Source organism: Nicotiana tomentosiformis, chromosome 8, assembly GCF_000390325.3.
Source record: "Nicotiana tomentosiformis chromosome 8, ASM39032v3, whole genome shotgun sequence".
NCBI classification, from domain to species: domain Eukaryota; kingdom Viridiplantae; phylum Streptophyta; class Magnoliopsida; order Solanales; family Solanaceae; genus Nicotiana; species Nicotiana tomentosiformis.
This window is the reverse complement of record NC_090819.1, coordinates 72,100,079-72,117,361: the sequence shown is the minus strand read 5'-3', so window position 1 is coordinate 72,117,361 and position 17,283 is coordinate 72,100,079. Positions and strand designations below refer to the sequence as shown.

The 17,283-nt window shown below is 40.5% G+C and overlaps 2 protein-coding genes and 1 long non-coding RNA gene across 3 annotated transcripts; all 3 read right to left on the bottom strand.

Annotated features, from left to right (window-relative positions):
- Positions 1–2,096: 2,096 nt before the first annotated feature.
- LOC138896666 (uncharacterized) lies at positions 2,097–9,793 on the bottom strand. The gene is made up of 2 exons (XR_011410054.1): positions 9,465–9,793; positions 2,097–2,273 (listed from the first exon to the last, which is right to left on the bottom strand). It is a non-coding gene; the product is annotated as an uncharacterized lncRNA (long non-coding RNA).
- Positions 9,794–13,292: 3,499 nt separating this feature from the next.
- On the bottom strand, positions 13,293–13,808 carry LOC138897663 (uncharacterized). The gene is made up of 2 exons (XM_070183661.1): positions 13,473–13,808; positions 13,293–13,358 (listed from the first exon to the last, which is right to left on the bottom strand). Exons 1-2 carry the CDS (start codon positions 13,806–13,808, stop codon positions 13,293–13,295), a joined length of 402 nt encoding a protein of 133 aa, XP_070039762.1.
- Positions 13,809–16,149: 2,341 nt separating this feature from the next.
- LOC138897662 (uncharacterized) lies at positions 16,150–16,611 on the bottom strand. The gene has a single exon (XM_070183660.1). It carries the CDS (start codon positions 16,609–16,611, stop codon positions 16,150–16,152), a length of 462 nt encoding a protein of 153 aa, XP_070039761.1.
- Positions 16,612–17,283: the final 672 nt, after the last annotated feature.

Here is a 17,283-nt window from a genome sequence, read left to right as displayed (position 1 = left end):
ATTTATTATTTAAATAATTTACAGCTCGTTTCAATGTCTTTTACACTTCTATTCATTTCATTGGCACTAGTGGCCTATATTGCAATGTCACACTCGGCACGTTGACTGTGTTTCATTTCTCATGCTCACTCCTATTGCTTTCAAACACCATCAAGGATTATCAACAACAAGGCATTTCTACTCAAGACCTTAAGTACACATGTGAGCAAAAAAGAGTATTAGGCACAATGAGATTTCTTACATAATGTGACATAATAGCTTTCATTAGAATCATGTCTAGAAGTTATAACATGTTAACACACAACCCATACTTAGATCACATTTCCGAAGGATAACACAATAAGATAAAAACATTCGGAATAGTCACATTTATAATGATCAACCCGGGGATTACAAGAACAACATGGGATTCAATTTTAAGAGAGAAATTTAGCCAACATACCTCGCCTTGAGCATCCTTAAATTAATGCAATGTTTCAAAAATTTTAGCGACTTTGATCTATTTGGAAATATAACAAAATTGAACACAAATTAAGAAGCAGTTCATGGTTCCAACTTATTTGAGCATTTTATCAAGCACTAGGTGTGCATTAAGGTTTCAAGGTCCTCTTATGGTGGATTCCTTCATCCCACTACCCAAAGTCTACCCAATTGTGCTCAACAATCTTCCCATAACCCTTTATAGTACATGCATGCATAATGAACAACTCCCATACCCAATAATTGCTTTTCTCATTACCTATTTTCAGTTAAATCCCAAAATTGAGGGCTAGGGAGTAGAATCTTATCTCTAGGATAAAGACTAGTGAGTTTTCCTTGTTAATCCTCCAAGTCTTGAGCAAGAATTGATGAATAATTAGGTTAGAAACCCCCACTCACTCTAGAGCACTTCCCCACTCTCAAAATATCAGATTTATACTTAACAAATGGTGCGTAACATTTATATATCGAAGTGGGGTCATGTTATAAAAACCAAAAAATGGACCCTCCGAACACAGCTCTGTGGTCGCAGAGTGGACCGCAGAATGGATATGCAGTCCGTAAAATGGGCCGCAGAATTGATATCAAGAACTGGGTTGTTTGGGTCAGGTCTTCAGCAGGTCTGCAGTCCGAAGACCAGTTCTACGGTTGCATAATATGCCACAGAACTCCCTTCCGGAAATCTTCTTGCTGGATCTGCGATGGATTGTGCGGTCCGCGAAAGCATTATGCGGTCGCATATTGGACCGCAAAACGACCCTCCAAAATTGGCCATTTTTCTGTTGCACTTTGCTGCCGATCTGCTGTTGCATAGTGGACCGTAGAAATGCCCTGCTCTTCAACTTCCCAATGCACTATTCAACCCAAAAAGTCTGTAACGCGGCGAGCAAACTCGCCGCAAAGAATCTATACAATCATCAAAATATAAGCTACTTTGGCATCACGAAATCTCGGGTTCTAGATGAAATTTTTACGGGGCCTAACATCCTCCCCCGCTTAAGATCATTCGTCTTCGAATGAGGGTCAAAATCCGCCATTAGTATCCAATGTGACTGCGCTGCTATTTCACACACCGGCAGTTCTAAATTTTTGATTAACTCTTTACTCGCCGTGGTACAGACTTTTTTGGTTGAACAGTATGTTGGGGAATTTAAGGAAAAATGTTTGCAGAACATGGCAGTCCTGCGGTCAACTATGTGACCGCAGAAGCAGTTTGTGGGCCGCAGATCCGCCGCGGAATGAAGCAGAAAGATTTGCCAATTTTGAGGACCATTATGAGGCCACATAACTGTTTTGCGGGCCGTAGATCCCATCGTAGGAACGGCATGAGAAATTTTGGAAGGAGTATATGCGGTCCATTATGCGACTGTAGAATCGGTCTGCAAACCGTAGACCTATCGCAGAGTGAAGCAGAAACGCCTAATTCTGGAGGGCCATTATGCGGTCCATTTCACGGATCGCAGAAGTGTTATGCAGTCGCATATGCCACTGCAGATCTGCGTCGGGTTTTAATTTTTCCAATCTTATAACTCGACCCTTGTCACGACCCAAACCGATGGGCCGCGATGAGTGCTCGAGTCTTACCTGTCGAACACCTTAAGCATGCGTCTAAGATATAAACATGAATAATATCCGCTGAATTACGAGAATAACATGCGTGAGGAAAATCTGTCCAAAAGATATATATACATATACGTGCGGAATACAGTGGGCAAGCCGGCAAGGCTGCTATAGACAACTATATACCCAAAACTGAAAGCCGACAAGGCCACATACTATCCAACTATACATAACTGTCTACAGACCTCTAATAGAAATATAACTGTACAAAGACGGGAGTGAGCCACGTCATACCCATATATGTATACAAGCATATCGTACCAAAATCAAAAGCAGCTCCGGATCAAGTGGAGCACGCCAACTCTCGCTGATCAAGGATCCTAAGAAGGGGGACCGTCAGCTTACCTACATGCACCTGCGGGCATGCAACACCGTCCTCGGGAAATAGGGCGTCAGTACGAATAATGTACTGAGTATGTAAGGCATGAAAATTAGTACATGAAAGACATAGATGAAACATGGAGTAAAGAAATCCATCTGTAAGTCTGAATAACTTTGTGAATTCTGAAACATTTATAATATCATGCACGTGCATTTAAATGTCGTGTCATGCATAGGTATAGGTGTACATAACATCATCAAGCCTCTGATGGCATCCCATCATATCGTCTTGGCCACTGTGGGAAACATCATCAACATATACCAACTTATCAGGTGGTGGTGCGTATATAACGCCGTAACCTTTTTCCATATCCCATATCCCATATACATATGAGTAAATATATATATATATAACGCCATCTGGTTATGGGTCAATGTACATGTATAAATGAGTGAAGTGCATAAAAATATGTTACTAATCTCAATATACCTTTCGGATAAACTTTATCAACTACGTATTTTTCTGGGACCCATGAACAGAAGATGTGATAATAAGATACATGGGAATTCAAGAACATAGGCACCTCTAATACTCCTATGAATAGAGTCATTTATGGAAGTTGTGCATTTGCTCGAATTCTAAAAGAAAGCAGGGGTTATCCTTAACATACCTGGAGTAGGAAAAAATCTATATGATATTCTTGCTCGAATTCTCGTTGAAGCAGAAATGTCACGTTATAATTATGGAGGATGACTCCTCTGTACAGTTAGCGTCACCAAAACATTTGCAGAAAATTAAGTAGAAGAGTACTACTCCCTTTTATAGTGTAGCTTATAAAAAGATAAAATGCAATGATTTGATTATCTAGGTTTGGACAATCCTGTGGTGTGGATTCTGATTGTAATGTTCTTTAATTATCAAGTACTGGCTAACGTTTTTGATTGTAAGAATGCCTAATGTTTTGATTGTAGGAATGGCTAATGTTTTGATTGTAGGAAGTGCTAACGTTCTTGTTATGAAGTGTTGTATCCAAAATACTTTTACAAGACTTGTTATTCAAAAAGTGAGAATGAAGTGTCTTCTAGTTGTTAATTAGGTGCCACCTAATCCAAAAATGACTAAGAGTCATTCTTTTAATATGTGGCTTGCTGCCACGTTTTTTTTTTGGGAGGGGGGTTAATCTTATCTTATGAATTTTATTAATTTACTAGGTAATGTCCCGTTAAACGATAATTAACCAATTACCCACATAATTAGGAATTATCTCAAACTACTTAAAATACTACTCATTTTTAATATACTTTACACATCATACTATCGTGGTCATATGGTACCTTGTATGGTACTAGTCCATAAATATCGAGTATTATAGCTCGGACCGTATTTTATCCCAAATCGACAACCTTCAACGAAACTCATTTTCTTTAATTCGTGTATCCTATATCCTTCATGGTACTTACTTATCACTTGTTATAAATAGCATAAATACATTAACCTCAAGATAATCTTATCCCCGAGTCTACGTCGATTAACTGAAGATGAACTTTAACGTACGAAACGCGAGATGTAACATTCTTCCCCCCTTAGAAACATTCGTGCTCGAATGTTTAACTCCCCGGGATCTATATAACTTTGGCAGAGTCGCCTTTGTAACAACATTACTACCAACTCTTCTTCTAGAAACTCAATAATTCAATGCCACATAGGATCACAATCATCAATAACGACAATGGCCTCACACGACCAATGAGAATAACTAACACAAGAATCCATACACGTACCTTAAGGTTGTGATGTCGCAGTCGAACCCTTCTCTGGAGAAGGAAATAAGTAGGGATATCTAGACTTCATGTCTTCCTCGGCCTCCCAAGTCATTTCTTCCACATTGTTGTTTCTCCAAAGTACTTTCACCGAAGCTACGTCTTTAGTTCTCAATCTCCGAACCTGTCTGTATAATATAGCAATGGGAGTTTCTTCATATGATAGCTGCTCTGTGACCTGAACGTCGTCAACTGACACAACTCTTGAAGGATCTCCGATGCATTTACAGAGCATAGACACATGAAAGACTGGATGTACAGACTCCAAGTCTGAAGGCAAGTCTAACTCATATGCTACCTGGCCTACCTTGCGTATGATCCTATATGGTCCAATGTACCGATGGCTAAGTTTTCCCCTTTTTTCGAATCTCATAATGCCTTTCATCGGTGATACCTTTAGGAATACCCAATCGTCACCCTAAAATTCCAAGTCTCGCCATCGATTATCAGCATAAGACTTCTGACAGCTTTGAACTGCTAATAGACTTTCCTGTGTAATATTAATTTTCTTGATTGCCTGTTGTACCAATCCTGGTCCTACTAACGTAGTTTCCCTAACATCGAAATACCCTATAGGTGACCTACACTTTCGTCTGTAAAGAGCTTCGTATGGAGCCATCTGAATACTGGAATGGTAGCTATTATTATATGCAAACTCAATAAGCAGCAGATGATTATCCCAGCTACCTTTGAAGTCTATCACACAAGCTCGTAACATATCCTCAAGTGTCTAAATAGTACAATCAGCTTGTCCGTCTGTCTGGGGATGAAATGTTGTATTAAGACTTACCTGAGTCCCTAATCCTTTTTGGAAGGACCTCCAGAAGTTAGCTGTAAGTTGAGCTCCTCGATCCGAGATAATAGAGACAGGGACACCATGTAGTCGTAGTATCTCCTTAATATAAAGTCTTGCAAAATCCTCTGCGGAATATGTAGTCCTAACGGGCAGAAAATGGGCTGACTTTGTAAGCCTATCAACAATCACCCATATCGAATAGAACTTACGCTAGGTACGAGGTAAGCCTACGATGAAATCCATATTGATTACTTCCCATTTCCAAGTCGGAATCTCCATAGCCTACAATAATCCATCGGATTTTTGATGCTCAATCTTAACCTACTGACAGTTAGGACACTGAGCAACAAACTCCACTATATCCTTTTTCATTCCGTCCCACCAATATACTTCCCTGATATCATGATACATCTTTGTTGCTCTTGGATGGATTGAATAACGAGAATAGTGAGTTTCTCCCATAACCTGCCGACGCAGCCCTACAACATTAGGGACACATAATCGTCCTCGATATCTGAGGACCCCAGCTTTTGTAATCTTAAACGGTGTCTTATCCTTCTAAGGGGTGGTATACCTATAATGAATTAACATAGGATCCTCGTACTGGCGTTCCTTCACTTTAGTTACTAGAGAGGATGTTGTCGTATCCTGAATAGTAATTCCAATATCACTTGAGTCCAGTAACCGAACTCTAAGGCTAGCTAGCTGATGAATCTCATGGGCTATTCCCTTTTTTTTTTGGTTATAAATATGACAGACTACCCATAGATCTACGGATGAGGGCATCGGCTACCACGCCCGCCTTCCCCGGATGGTATAAAATATCAACGTCAGCTCCAACCACCTCCTTTGACCTAAATTCAATTCCTTTTGCTTGAAGATATACTGGAGGCTCTTATGATCTGTATAGATATCAACATGAATGCCATACAAGTAGTGCCTCCACATGTTTAGTGCATGAATCACTGCGGCTAACTCTAAATCGTGGGTCGGGTAATTCTTCTCGTGCTTTCTCAGTTGTCTAGAAGCATAAGCTACAACCTTACCATGCTGCATCAGTAGACAACCCAACCCAACGCCCGAGGGGTCATAATAGATAACATAACCATCGGTCCCTTCTGGGAGCGTTAGAACTGGTGCAGAAGTCAATCTGTCCTTCAATGACTGGAAACTCCATTAGCAAGCATCAGTCCATTGAAACTTTGCTCCCTTATGAGTTAACTTTGTCAAAGGTGCTGAAAGGGAAGAAATTTCCTCTACAAATCTTCTGTAATAACCTGCCAAACCGAGAAAGTTACGAACCTCCGTCGGTGTCATGGGTGTAGGCCAAGTCTTTACTGCCTCAATCTTTTATGTATCAACCCGGATACCTTCACTCGAAATGATATGCCCAAGGAAAGCTACAGAGTTCAACCAGAATTTACATTTAGAGAATTTTGCGTACAACTTTCCTTTTTGTAGAACTCTAAGAGCAGTACGCAAATGATCTGCATGCTCAGCCTCTGAACGAGAATACACCAATATATCATCGATAAATACAATTATGAACAGATCTAAAAAGGGCTTGAACACACGGTTCATCAAATCCATGAATACTGTTGGGGCCATGGTCAAACCGAACGACATGACACAAAACTCAAAGTGCCCGTATCTGGTCCTGAATGCTATCTTTGAAATATCTTCCTCCTTAACCCTTACCTGATGGTACCCGGACCTCAAGTCTGTCTTTGAAAAATAATTGGCACCTTGCAACTGATCAAATAAATCATCAATCCTCGGGAGTGGTTACTTATTCTTGATCGTCACCTTATTCAACTGTCTATAATCAATATACATCCGTAAGGAACCACCTTTCTTCCTCACAAATAACACAGGTGCTCCCCATGGTGATGTACTAGGTCTAATAAAGCCTTTTTCAAGCAAGTCCTTCAGTTGTTCCTTTAACTCCTTCAGCTCTGCGGGGGCCATTCTATAGGGAGGAATAGATATTGTGTGAGTATATGGTAGTAGGTCAATAGCAAACTCAATTTCTCGCTCTGGCGGAAGACTCGGAAGTTCATCAGAAAAAAACATCAGGAAATTTATTAACCATAAAGATGGACTGAATGGTTGGTGACTCAACTTCCACATCCTGAAATTGAACTAAGTGATAAATATAGCCCTTTCTAATCATCTTCCTTGCCTTGAGATAGGAAGTAAATCTACCTCTCGGCGACGCCGTATTACCTTTCCACTCTAAAACGGGCTCCCCTGGAAATTGAAATTGAACTATCTTTGATCTACAATCAACGTTGGCATGACAAGAAGCCAACCAATCCATACCCATTATAACATCAAATTCTACCATATCTAACTCGATTAGGTCAGCTACGGTAGATCGACTATGAACCACTATTATACAACCCCTATATACTCGCTTAGCTACCACTGAGTCCCCAACAGGTGTAGATACCTCAAAAGGTTTAACCAATTCAGGTTTTATTCCAAACTTACTAGCAACCAACGGAGTAACATATGACAAGGTGGGATCTGGGTCTATCAGTGCATATACATCATATGAGAAGACTGATAATATACCTATAACAATATCAGGCGATGACTCCTGATCCTGTCGTCCTTCCAACGTATAAATGCGGTTCTGAGGACTGCTCGAGCTAGATGCTCCGCCTCTGCCTCTACCACGACTCATTGGTGCTTGTGAACCTTTCCCAAGGGGGCATACTGATAATGATAAACCAGCTACAGATCCCGCTGGATGAGCTATGCTTGCATCACCTCTCATCGGACAATCCCTCATAATGTGGCCCGGATAACCACAAGTATAACAAACACCCAACCCCATACGGCACTTCCCAACATGCTGCTTACCACACTGAGCACATCGTGGCAAGGGTGGCCTCATGTTACTTGACTCACCCCTATACAGAGAACCTGAGGCCCTGGAATTCTGACCAGACCCTGAATATGTGGAACGATCAAATATCTTACTACCAAACTAAAGGGGTGCGCTAGCCGATGGATGGGTTGGATACCTCGGGTACTGTTGCCTCTGACCACCTCGAAACTCACTAGAAGGACCCGAAGACCTCACTCTCTTATTCTAGGCCCTATCAGGCTCATGATCCATCCTCTGCTTCTGCTTACGCTCCTCTACACCCTAAGCGTATGCCTAAATATGAGAAATATCCATGTCTGGCTGAAGTGAGATCGACGTACAATCGTTAAGCAAGTGCAGCTCTAATCCCATCACGAACCGGTGAACCCTATCCTCCATCTTAGATACAATAGTTGGAGCATACCTAGCCAACAAATCAAACTGAAGACTGTATTCTCGAACACTCATGTTACCCTGCCGAAGGGTCAAGAACCTATCAACTATGGACCGTTTAAGCTATGGTGGTAGATAATGACGAAGAAAAGCTTCTGTAAACTCCTGCCATACTGCTGGAGGGGCATCCTCACCTCTGGACAATTCCCAAGACTCGTACCAATTAACTGCAACATCTTGGAGTCTATAGGAAGCTAGCTTAACTGACTCAGTCGCAGTGGCCTTCATTACCCTCAACATCCTCTGCATTCTATCAATAAATACATGAGGGTCCTCGTTTGGATCTGCCCCCGTGAATACCGGAGGGTCTAAATTAATGAAACCACGAACCCTCGCACTGACAAACCTATCTGCATGACCAATACCTATTTCCTGATGCAGAGCCTGTGCGGCTACTAATCGAGTTAATAACTGAATAGCATCCCTCATCTCCTGACCCGGTGCATCTGGCTGAGGGGCTGAATGTACAAGGGCGGGCGCTGGAGCTGGTGCCCCTCGTAGCTCTCCTGGAGAGAGCAAGGTATGTGAAGTCTGAGATGGAACCTCACTATGACACTCTCCCCAAGCCCTGGTCACTCGTGGTGCTCTACTAGTAATCTTACCAGCCACGGAGTTTCCCTTCTAGGCGGTTGTAGTCTTTGGAGGCATCGCTGAAAATATAACACATTGTTAGGAACATGAATTCTTATATCGCACGATCTAAGATGAAAAGAGAGGATAACATCCTATATGTCCTGTAGCCTCATGTCTATAAGTGTGGTGCACAACACACCCATAAATAAGACTCTACTAGACATGGTCTGTAGACAATCCTAGGACAGAACTGCTCTGATAATACTTTTGTCACGACCCAAACCGATGGGCCGCGACGAGTGCCCGAGTCCTACCTGTCGAACACCCTTAAGCATGCGACTAAGATATAAACATGAATAATATCCGCTGAATTACGAGAATAACATGTGTGAGGAAAACCTGTCCAAAAGACATATATTTATATACGTGCGAAATACAATGGTCAAGCTGGCAAGGCTGCTATAGACAACTATATACCCAAAACTGAAAGCTGACATGGCCACATACTATTCAACTATACATAACTGTCTATAGACCGCTAATAGAAATACAACTGTACAAAGACGGGACTGAGCCACGTCATACCCATATATGTATACAAGCATATCATACCAAAATCAAAAGCAGATCCGGATCAAGTGGAGCACGCCAACTCTCGCTGATCAAGGATCCTAACAAGGGGGACCGTCAGCTTGCCTACCTACACATGCGGGCATGAAACGCAGGCTCCGAAAAATAGGGCGTCAGTACAAATAATGTACTGAGTATGTAAGGCATGAAAATCAGTACATGAAAGACATAGATGAAACATGGAGTAAAGAAATCCATTTGTAAGTCTGAATAACTTTGTGAATTTTGAAACATTTGTAATACCATGCACGTGCATATAAATGTCATGTCATGCATAGGTATAGGTGTACATAACATCATCAAGCCTCTGAGGGCATCCCATCATATCGTCTCGGCTACTGTGGGCAACATCATCAACATATACCAACTTATCAGGTGGTGGTGCGTATATAATGCCGTAACCTTTTCCCATATCCCATATACATATGAGTATATATATATATATATATATATATATATATATATATATATATATATATATATATATATATATATATATATATATATATATATATATATATATATATACGCGTACATAACACCATCTGATCAAGGGTCAAGGTACCATATGACCATAAAAATATGTTACTAAGATCAATATACCTTTCGGCTAAACTTTATCAACTACGAATTTTTCTGGGACCCATGAACAGAAGATGTGATAATAACATACTTGGGAATTCAAGAACATAGGCACCTCTAATACTCCTATAAATAGAGTCATTTATGAAAATTGTGCATTTGCTCATTTCATTTATATTGTATGGATCATGCCAAAAGAAAGGAGGGATTAGCCTTAACATACGTGGAGTAGGGAAAAATCCGTATGATATTCTTGCTCAAATTCTCGTTGAAGCAGAAATGTCACGTTATAATTAAGGATGATGACTCCTCTGTACAGTTAGCGTCACCAAAACTTTTGCAGAAAATTAAGTAGAAGAGTACTACTCCCTTTTACAGTGTAGCTTACAAAAAGATAAAATGCAATGATTTGATTATCTAGGTTTTGACAATCCTGTGGTGTGGATTCTGATTGTAGTGTTCTTTAACTATCAAGTACTGGCTAACATTTTTGATTGTAAGAATGTCTAATGTTTTGTTTGTAGGAATGGCTAATGTTTTGATTGTAGGAAGTGCTAACGTTCTTGTTATGAAGTGTTGTATCCAAAATACTTTTACAAGACTTGTTATACAAAAAGTGAGAATGACGTGTCTTCTAGTTGTTAATTATGTGCCACCTAATCCAAAAATGACTAAGAGTCTTTCTTTTAATATGTGGCTTGCTGCCACATTTTTTTTTTGGGGAGGGGGGTTAATCTTATCTTATGAATTTTATTAATTTACTAGGTAATGTCCCGTTAAACGATAATTAATCAATTACCCACATAATTAGGAATTATCTCAAACTACTTAAAATACTACTCATTTTAATATACTTTACACAGCATACTATCGTGGTCATATGGTATCTTATATGGTACTAGTCCATAAATATCGGGTATTATAGCTCGGATCGTATTTTATCCCAAATCGACAACCTTCAACGAAACTCATTTTCTTTAATTCGTGTATCCTATATCCTTCATGACACTTACTTATCGCTTGTTATAAATAGCATAAATACGTTAACCTCAAGATAATCTTATCCCCGAGTCTACGTCGATTAACTGAAGACGAAACTTTAACGCACTAAACGCGAGATGTAACAACCCCAATTTCATTTATCTAGCCTAAGGGTTCATTTTTGGGGGACTATTTGATATTTTAGACAGAGGAGAGGGCTATTCTAGAGAGAGGAAAGGAATGATTAAGGATTTCACTACTCTACTCTGATCAAACCTTTGGAATTTCATCAAAATGAACTTACTAGGGCTTCAAAAGGTAAGAATTTATTCCCCCAAATCTTCAATTTCGGGTTTGGGTTGATTGTGGGTGATGAGGGTATATTTTATCACATGCATGAGCTAATAGAGACTGTGAGAAGTTGTTGAGTAATCTTGGGTGGTTTTGTTGTTGAATTAGTTGAGGTAAAGGCCAAGTCATAGTCGTAACAGCCCTTGCCATGCGATTTTCTCTAATCGTACTTATAATTCACCCCTCCTTTATATATTGGCATCGTTAGGAGTGTTGGGATATTATTGTGGCACTATGAAAAGCTCTTTCGAGGTATGATGGCTAAACTCTTTTGTTTCTGGTATTGGAATTCCCGTGTTCTTACAAAACTCCATCGTGTGAAGTTTGAACATGGAACGCTATTGATGTGGGGTATTCAAACTAGTAAAATTGATTCCCGGTTGGCATAACGTGTTAGAACCCTCATGTGTTAATGATTCTCTATTTTTAACATAATTATGTTATACCCCTTTTGGGAAGAAGACCTTATTTCTCATATGATGACACCATATGAACTCACATTTGCTAAGGCCAAAGGTTCCAAATGGTTGATTGGAAGGGAAATCTTTTGTACAAACTATTATCGTTTTGGGAATCCGAAGTATGGCATTGTGAATACACCTCCACATGTATACATTGAGGTGAGGTGGCAGGGCCGCTTTGTGTAGAGTTATGGTATTATGAATAGACCTCCACCCGCATACATTGGGGTGAGGTGGCGGGGCTGCTTGGTGTAGAGTTGTGGTATTGGGAATACACCTCCACCTGCATATATTGAGGTAAGGCGGTGGGGCCACTTTGTGTAGAGTTGTGGTATTATGAATAGACCTCCACCCACATACATTGGGGTGAGGCGGTGGGGCTGCTTTGTGTAGAGTTGTGGTATTGGGAATACACCTCCACCCACATATATTGGGGTAAGGCGGCGGGGCCGCTTTTGTAGAGTTTCTAGTATTGTGATTGCACCTCCACCCGCATATATTGGGGTGAGGCGGAAAGGCCGCTTTGTGTAAAAAATTATAAATGTTATTGAAAGATCTTAATAAATTTGTTATGGCTTTAATGACTATCTAAGCCTTTTCTTGTTACTATGATTCACCATATTCATGTTATATTTTCAAGTCCTTGAATAGGTGTTGGGTTTTCATACTAGTACTATTCGACATGTACTAATGTCCCTTTTTATGGGGGTGCTGCAGCTTTAATGGATGCAGATGGTTCCACAGCGGAAGGAATTGACCAGTGATAACGGTTACACTCTTTTCCCAGTTGACTTGGTGAGCCCCACTTCATTTCGGGGTCGTGCATCTTTTGTTCTGTGTGTATTATGTTTTGAGGTATAGTCGGAGACTTGTTGCCAACACTATCATTATACTCTTTTGTATCTATTTGAGGATCTGTAGACATGGTGTGGGTTGTGTATTGGTATTGGGAAAGTCAAGATAGTAATATCGTATGTGTATTACATGTTCCACTTCAAACTATAAAAATGTATGTATTTTTAAACTTTATAAATGAAGTAACTAATGGTGTTGGAATTAGTGTTGTTCATGAACCCTCTTGGTGTTAATTAATGAAGTTTATCTTCTCTTTATTTATGGGTGAGTTGGGTAGAAGGCAATCTAGCAGGCTTGCTCGGCCGGGTTATCTCGGTTGAACGCCGGTCCAGCTCCCCGAGGTCGCGGCGTGACAACAATATAACATGAAATTAACACCAACCATGGCCTCATAGACAATATATTATCAGAAAGGAACAACCTTAGCATAAACTGTACAAGTGATAGATAACGATAATTCGTAGGGGAAAACTTTACAGAAACGACTACATAGCTACTCCAACAAATGAGGGTACTTCTTCTTCATTTCTTCCTCGGTCTCCCAAATGGCCTCTTCAACCTGTTAGTTTCACCATAGCACTTTCACGGAGGCAATCTCTTTATTTCTCAACTTTCGGACTTGCCTATTAAGAATGGCAATTGGAATTTCTTCATAAGTCAGTTCTTCATTAACCTCTATAGTCTCAACCAGAATAATAAGTGACGGATCTCCAAGCACCTTCTTCAACATGGATACATGAAGCATTAAGTGCACTAAAGACATTTCTGGAGGTACTTCTAGCTTGTAGGCCACTTGACCAATCCTCTGAATGATTCTGTACGGTCCGACATACCTCGAAATCAATTTACCTTTCTTACCAAACAACATCATACCCTTCATAGGGGAAACCTTCAAGAATACCCAATCATCTTCTTTGACTTCCAGATCCCAATGATGAACATCCAAATAGGACTTCTGACGTCTCTGAGTAGTTTTCAACCGCTCCTTAAAGATCTTAGCCTTCTCCATAGTCTAATGCGCGAGGTCTGGTCTTATCAACTCTGCTTCCCCAATCTCGAACCACCCAATGATAGATCTACATCTTTTACCATATAAATCCTCGAACGGTGCCATCTGTATGCTATTGTAATAACAGTTGTTGTAGGAAAATTCTATGAGTGGCAAGTGATCATCCCAAATACCTTTGAAGTCCAGAACACAAGCACGCAACATATCCTCAAGCATCTGAATAGTCCGCTCAGCCTTCCCGTCGGTCTGCGGGTGAAAGGTTATAATAAGATTCACCTGCGTACCAAAACCTTGCTGAAATTTCTTCTAGAAATTGGTTGTGAATTGTGCCCCCTGATCAGAAATGATGGAAATTAGAGTTCCATGCAACCTAACTATTTCCTTGATATACAACTGAACATACTGTTCCGCCGCATTGGTAGCCTTAAAAGGTAAGAAGTGTGCTGATTTCGTGAGTCGATCCAAAATCACCCAAATCGAGTCGAACTTTCGAGGAGTGCGAGGTAGTCCTACCACAAAGTCCATATTGATCATCTCCGATTTTCACATCGGAATTTTTATGTTCTGTCTTACTATCGGGCCTTTGATGTTCGGTCTTCATCTTGTTGACAATGGATTATTGTATTGCTTATCCTTCACTTCCAGAACTAGCGATGATTCAGCCCTATTTTGTATAATCACCCCTCTTTAACCAGAGACTGCAAGATGAACTCCTAAACTAGCCAACCGATTAACCTCTTTGGCCAACGGCCTTTGATATGCCTGCAAGTGAGCCAAACTACCCATAGATTTTTGGCTAAGAGAATCCGCCACAACATTAGCCTTACCCAGATGATATAGGATATCGATGTCGTAATCTTTGAGTAACTCAAGCCATCTTCTCTGCCTCAGATTCAATTTCTTCTACTTTAAAATATATTTAAGGCTTTTATGGTCCATGAATATATCCACATGGACCCCATACAAATAATGACGCTGAATCTTCAATGCAAAAACCACCACCGCGAGCTCTAAGTCATGTGTTGGATAGTTCTTCTCATGATTCTCGAGTTACCTATAAGCATAAGCGATCACCTTGCCATGTTGCATCAATACACATCCTAGTCCGATTCTCGAAGCATCACAATATACCACAAACCCATTCGTACCCTCTAGAAGGTTCAACACCAGTGCCTTAGTTAATCTTGATTTCAATTCTGTAAAGCTCCTTTCACAAGCATCTGACAATAGGAACTTAAATGCCTTCTGAGTCAATTTAGTCAATGGAGAGGCAAGATTAGAGAACCCCTTCACAAATTTTCTGTAATACCCAGCTAAGCCCAAGAAACTGCAAATCTCTGTTGAAGTTGTAGGCCTCGGTCAATTCTCGACAGCTGCAATCTTCTGCGGATCAACCTTAATTCCTTCCCTGGAGACGACATGACCCAAAAATATGAGATTCATGCCAAAATTTACACTTTGAAAACTTCGCAAACAACTTGTGCTGATATGGAGTTTGCAAAACTGCCCTGAGATGATCGACATGGTCCTCTCAACTTCGTGAATATACAAGGATGTTGTCAATGAACACTATCACAAAGGAGTCGAGAAAAGGCTTGGAGACTTGATTCATAAGATCCATGAAAGCTGCCAGGGCATTTGTTAGCCCATAAGACATTACCAGATATTCAAAGTGCCCATACTAGGTTCTTAAATCTGTTTTTGAAATATCTTGCTCCCTGATCTGCAATTGGTGATACCCGGATCTTTAATGAATCTTAGAGAAATACCTAGCACCCTGAAATTGATCAAGACACTCATCTATCCTTGGTTGTGGGTACTTATTCTTGATCTTGACCTTGTTGAGATGCCGATAGTCAATACACATTCTCAATGACGCGTCTTTATTCCATAAAAAAGGAACAGGTGCGCCCCAAGGCGACACACTCGGCTGGATGAAACACTTCTCGAGCAAGTCCTTCAATTGTTCCTTTAGTTCCTTCAATTCTATCGGTGCCATTATGTAGGGTGGAATAGATATAGGCTGTGTGCCTGGCACCACATCAATCCCAAAATCAATCTCCCTGTCTGATGGGATCCTAGGGAGCTCATCCGGAAAGACTTCTGGAAATTCATTCACAACAGGCACGAACTCAAGTGTAGGTGCCTCAGCATTGGTTTCCGTAACCCGGACCATATGGTAAATGCACCCCTTGTTGATCATCTTCGTGGCCTTGAGTTAGGAAATAAACCTACCCTTCGGCACCACATCATCCCCCTTCCAATCAATAACTGGCTTATTTGGGAATTCAAACCTAACAGTCCTAGTTCGACAATCAAGATTGGCAAAACATGAATAAAGCTAGTACATCCCCATTATTACATCAAAATCAACCATCCCCAATTCAATGAGATCATCCATGGTGTCCTGACCATGCACCGTTATAACATAATCCCTATAAACCCGCGCAGCCATAATAGACTCACCAATTAGAGTAGATAGAGAGAACAACTCATGAAGTTGTTCCGGTTCTATCCCAAGTTCCATAGCAACATAAGGAGTGACATATGACAAAGGGGAACATGGATCAATAAGAGCATATACATCATGAGATTCGATAGTCCATATACTTGTGACAACATCTGGAGAAGCCTCTGAACTCTGGCGACCCCTCATAGCATAGAAACGGTTGGTTCCTCCCAAACTCTGTGCTTCACCCCTAGATGCACAATGCCCTGCGGGTGCTGGAGTGCCTCGAGTTGGAGGAGGTGCTGCGGAGGTAGTAGCTGCAAAACTAGTTGGTTGTGATGTGCCCCTGCCCATGCTCTGGTGGGACGAACGACAATCCCTCTGAATGTGACCAATCATACCACACCTGTAGCATATGGTCTAGTCCATAAAGAAGCCCCAAAGTGCATATTCCTACACCAAGGGCATGCGGGCCTCTGCTGCTACTAAAATCTCCCTCCAGGCCGACCTTTTGAAATTCTATAGTTTTTACTTCTTATTTAACTGCTTTTAATTTGTTAAATGAATATTGTGTAGCTTTATTTTGCTTGCCTAGCAAGTGAATGTTAGGTGCCATCACGGCCCCGTAGTTGGGATTTCGGGTTATGACAATAGTATTCGACTAATCTCTAGTTAATTGTTATCAAGAAAAATTAACACTTGATTGGAATGATTATCAATTGTAATTATTTAGTAAAATTAAAGCAACTATCAATTGATCATAGAAGACAAGAGTTGAGAAACACAGAAATATCAGTAAGAGAAATAAGGGTAGTTGACTAGACAGGTGCAAGATAATTGGCTCGGGATCCAATTCTTGAAGTAGTTTACTCTATAATACTGACGATTCTCACGAATTCACTAGATAATTAGATTACACTTAAAGTTAAAGTTCTTCTTTCGATTTAATGTTAATTTTTGGAAATAATCCAATCGAAGCACGCTGAACAATTGCAATGAATATAATGCTGGTTTTAGTCAAAAGGG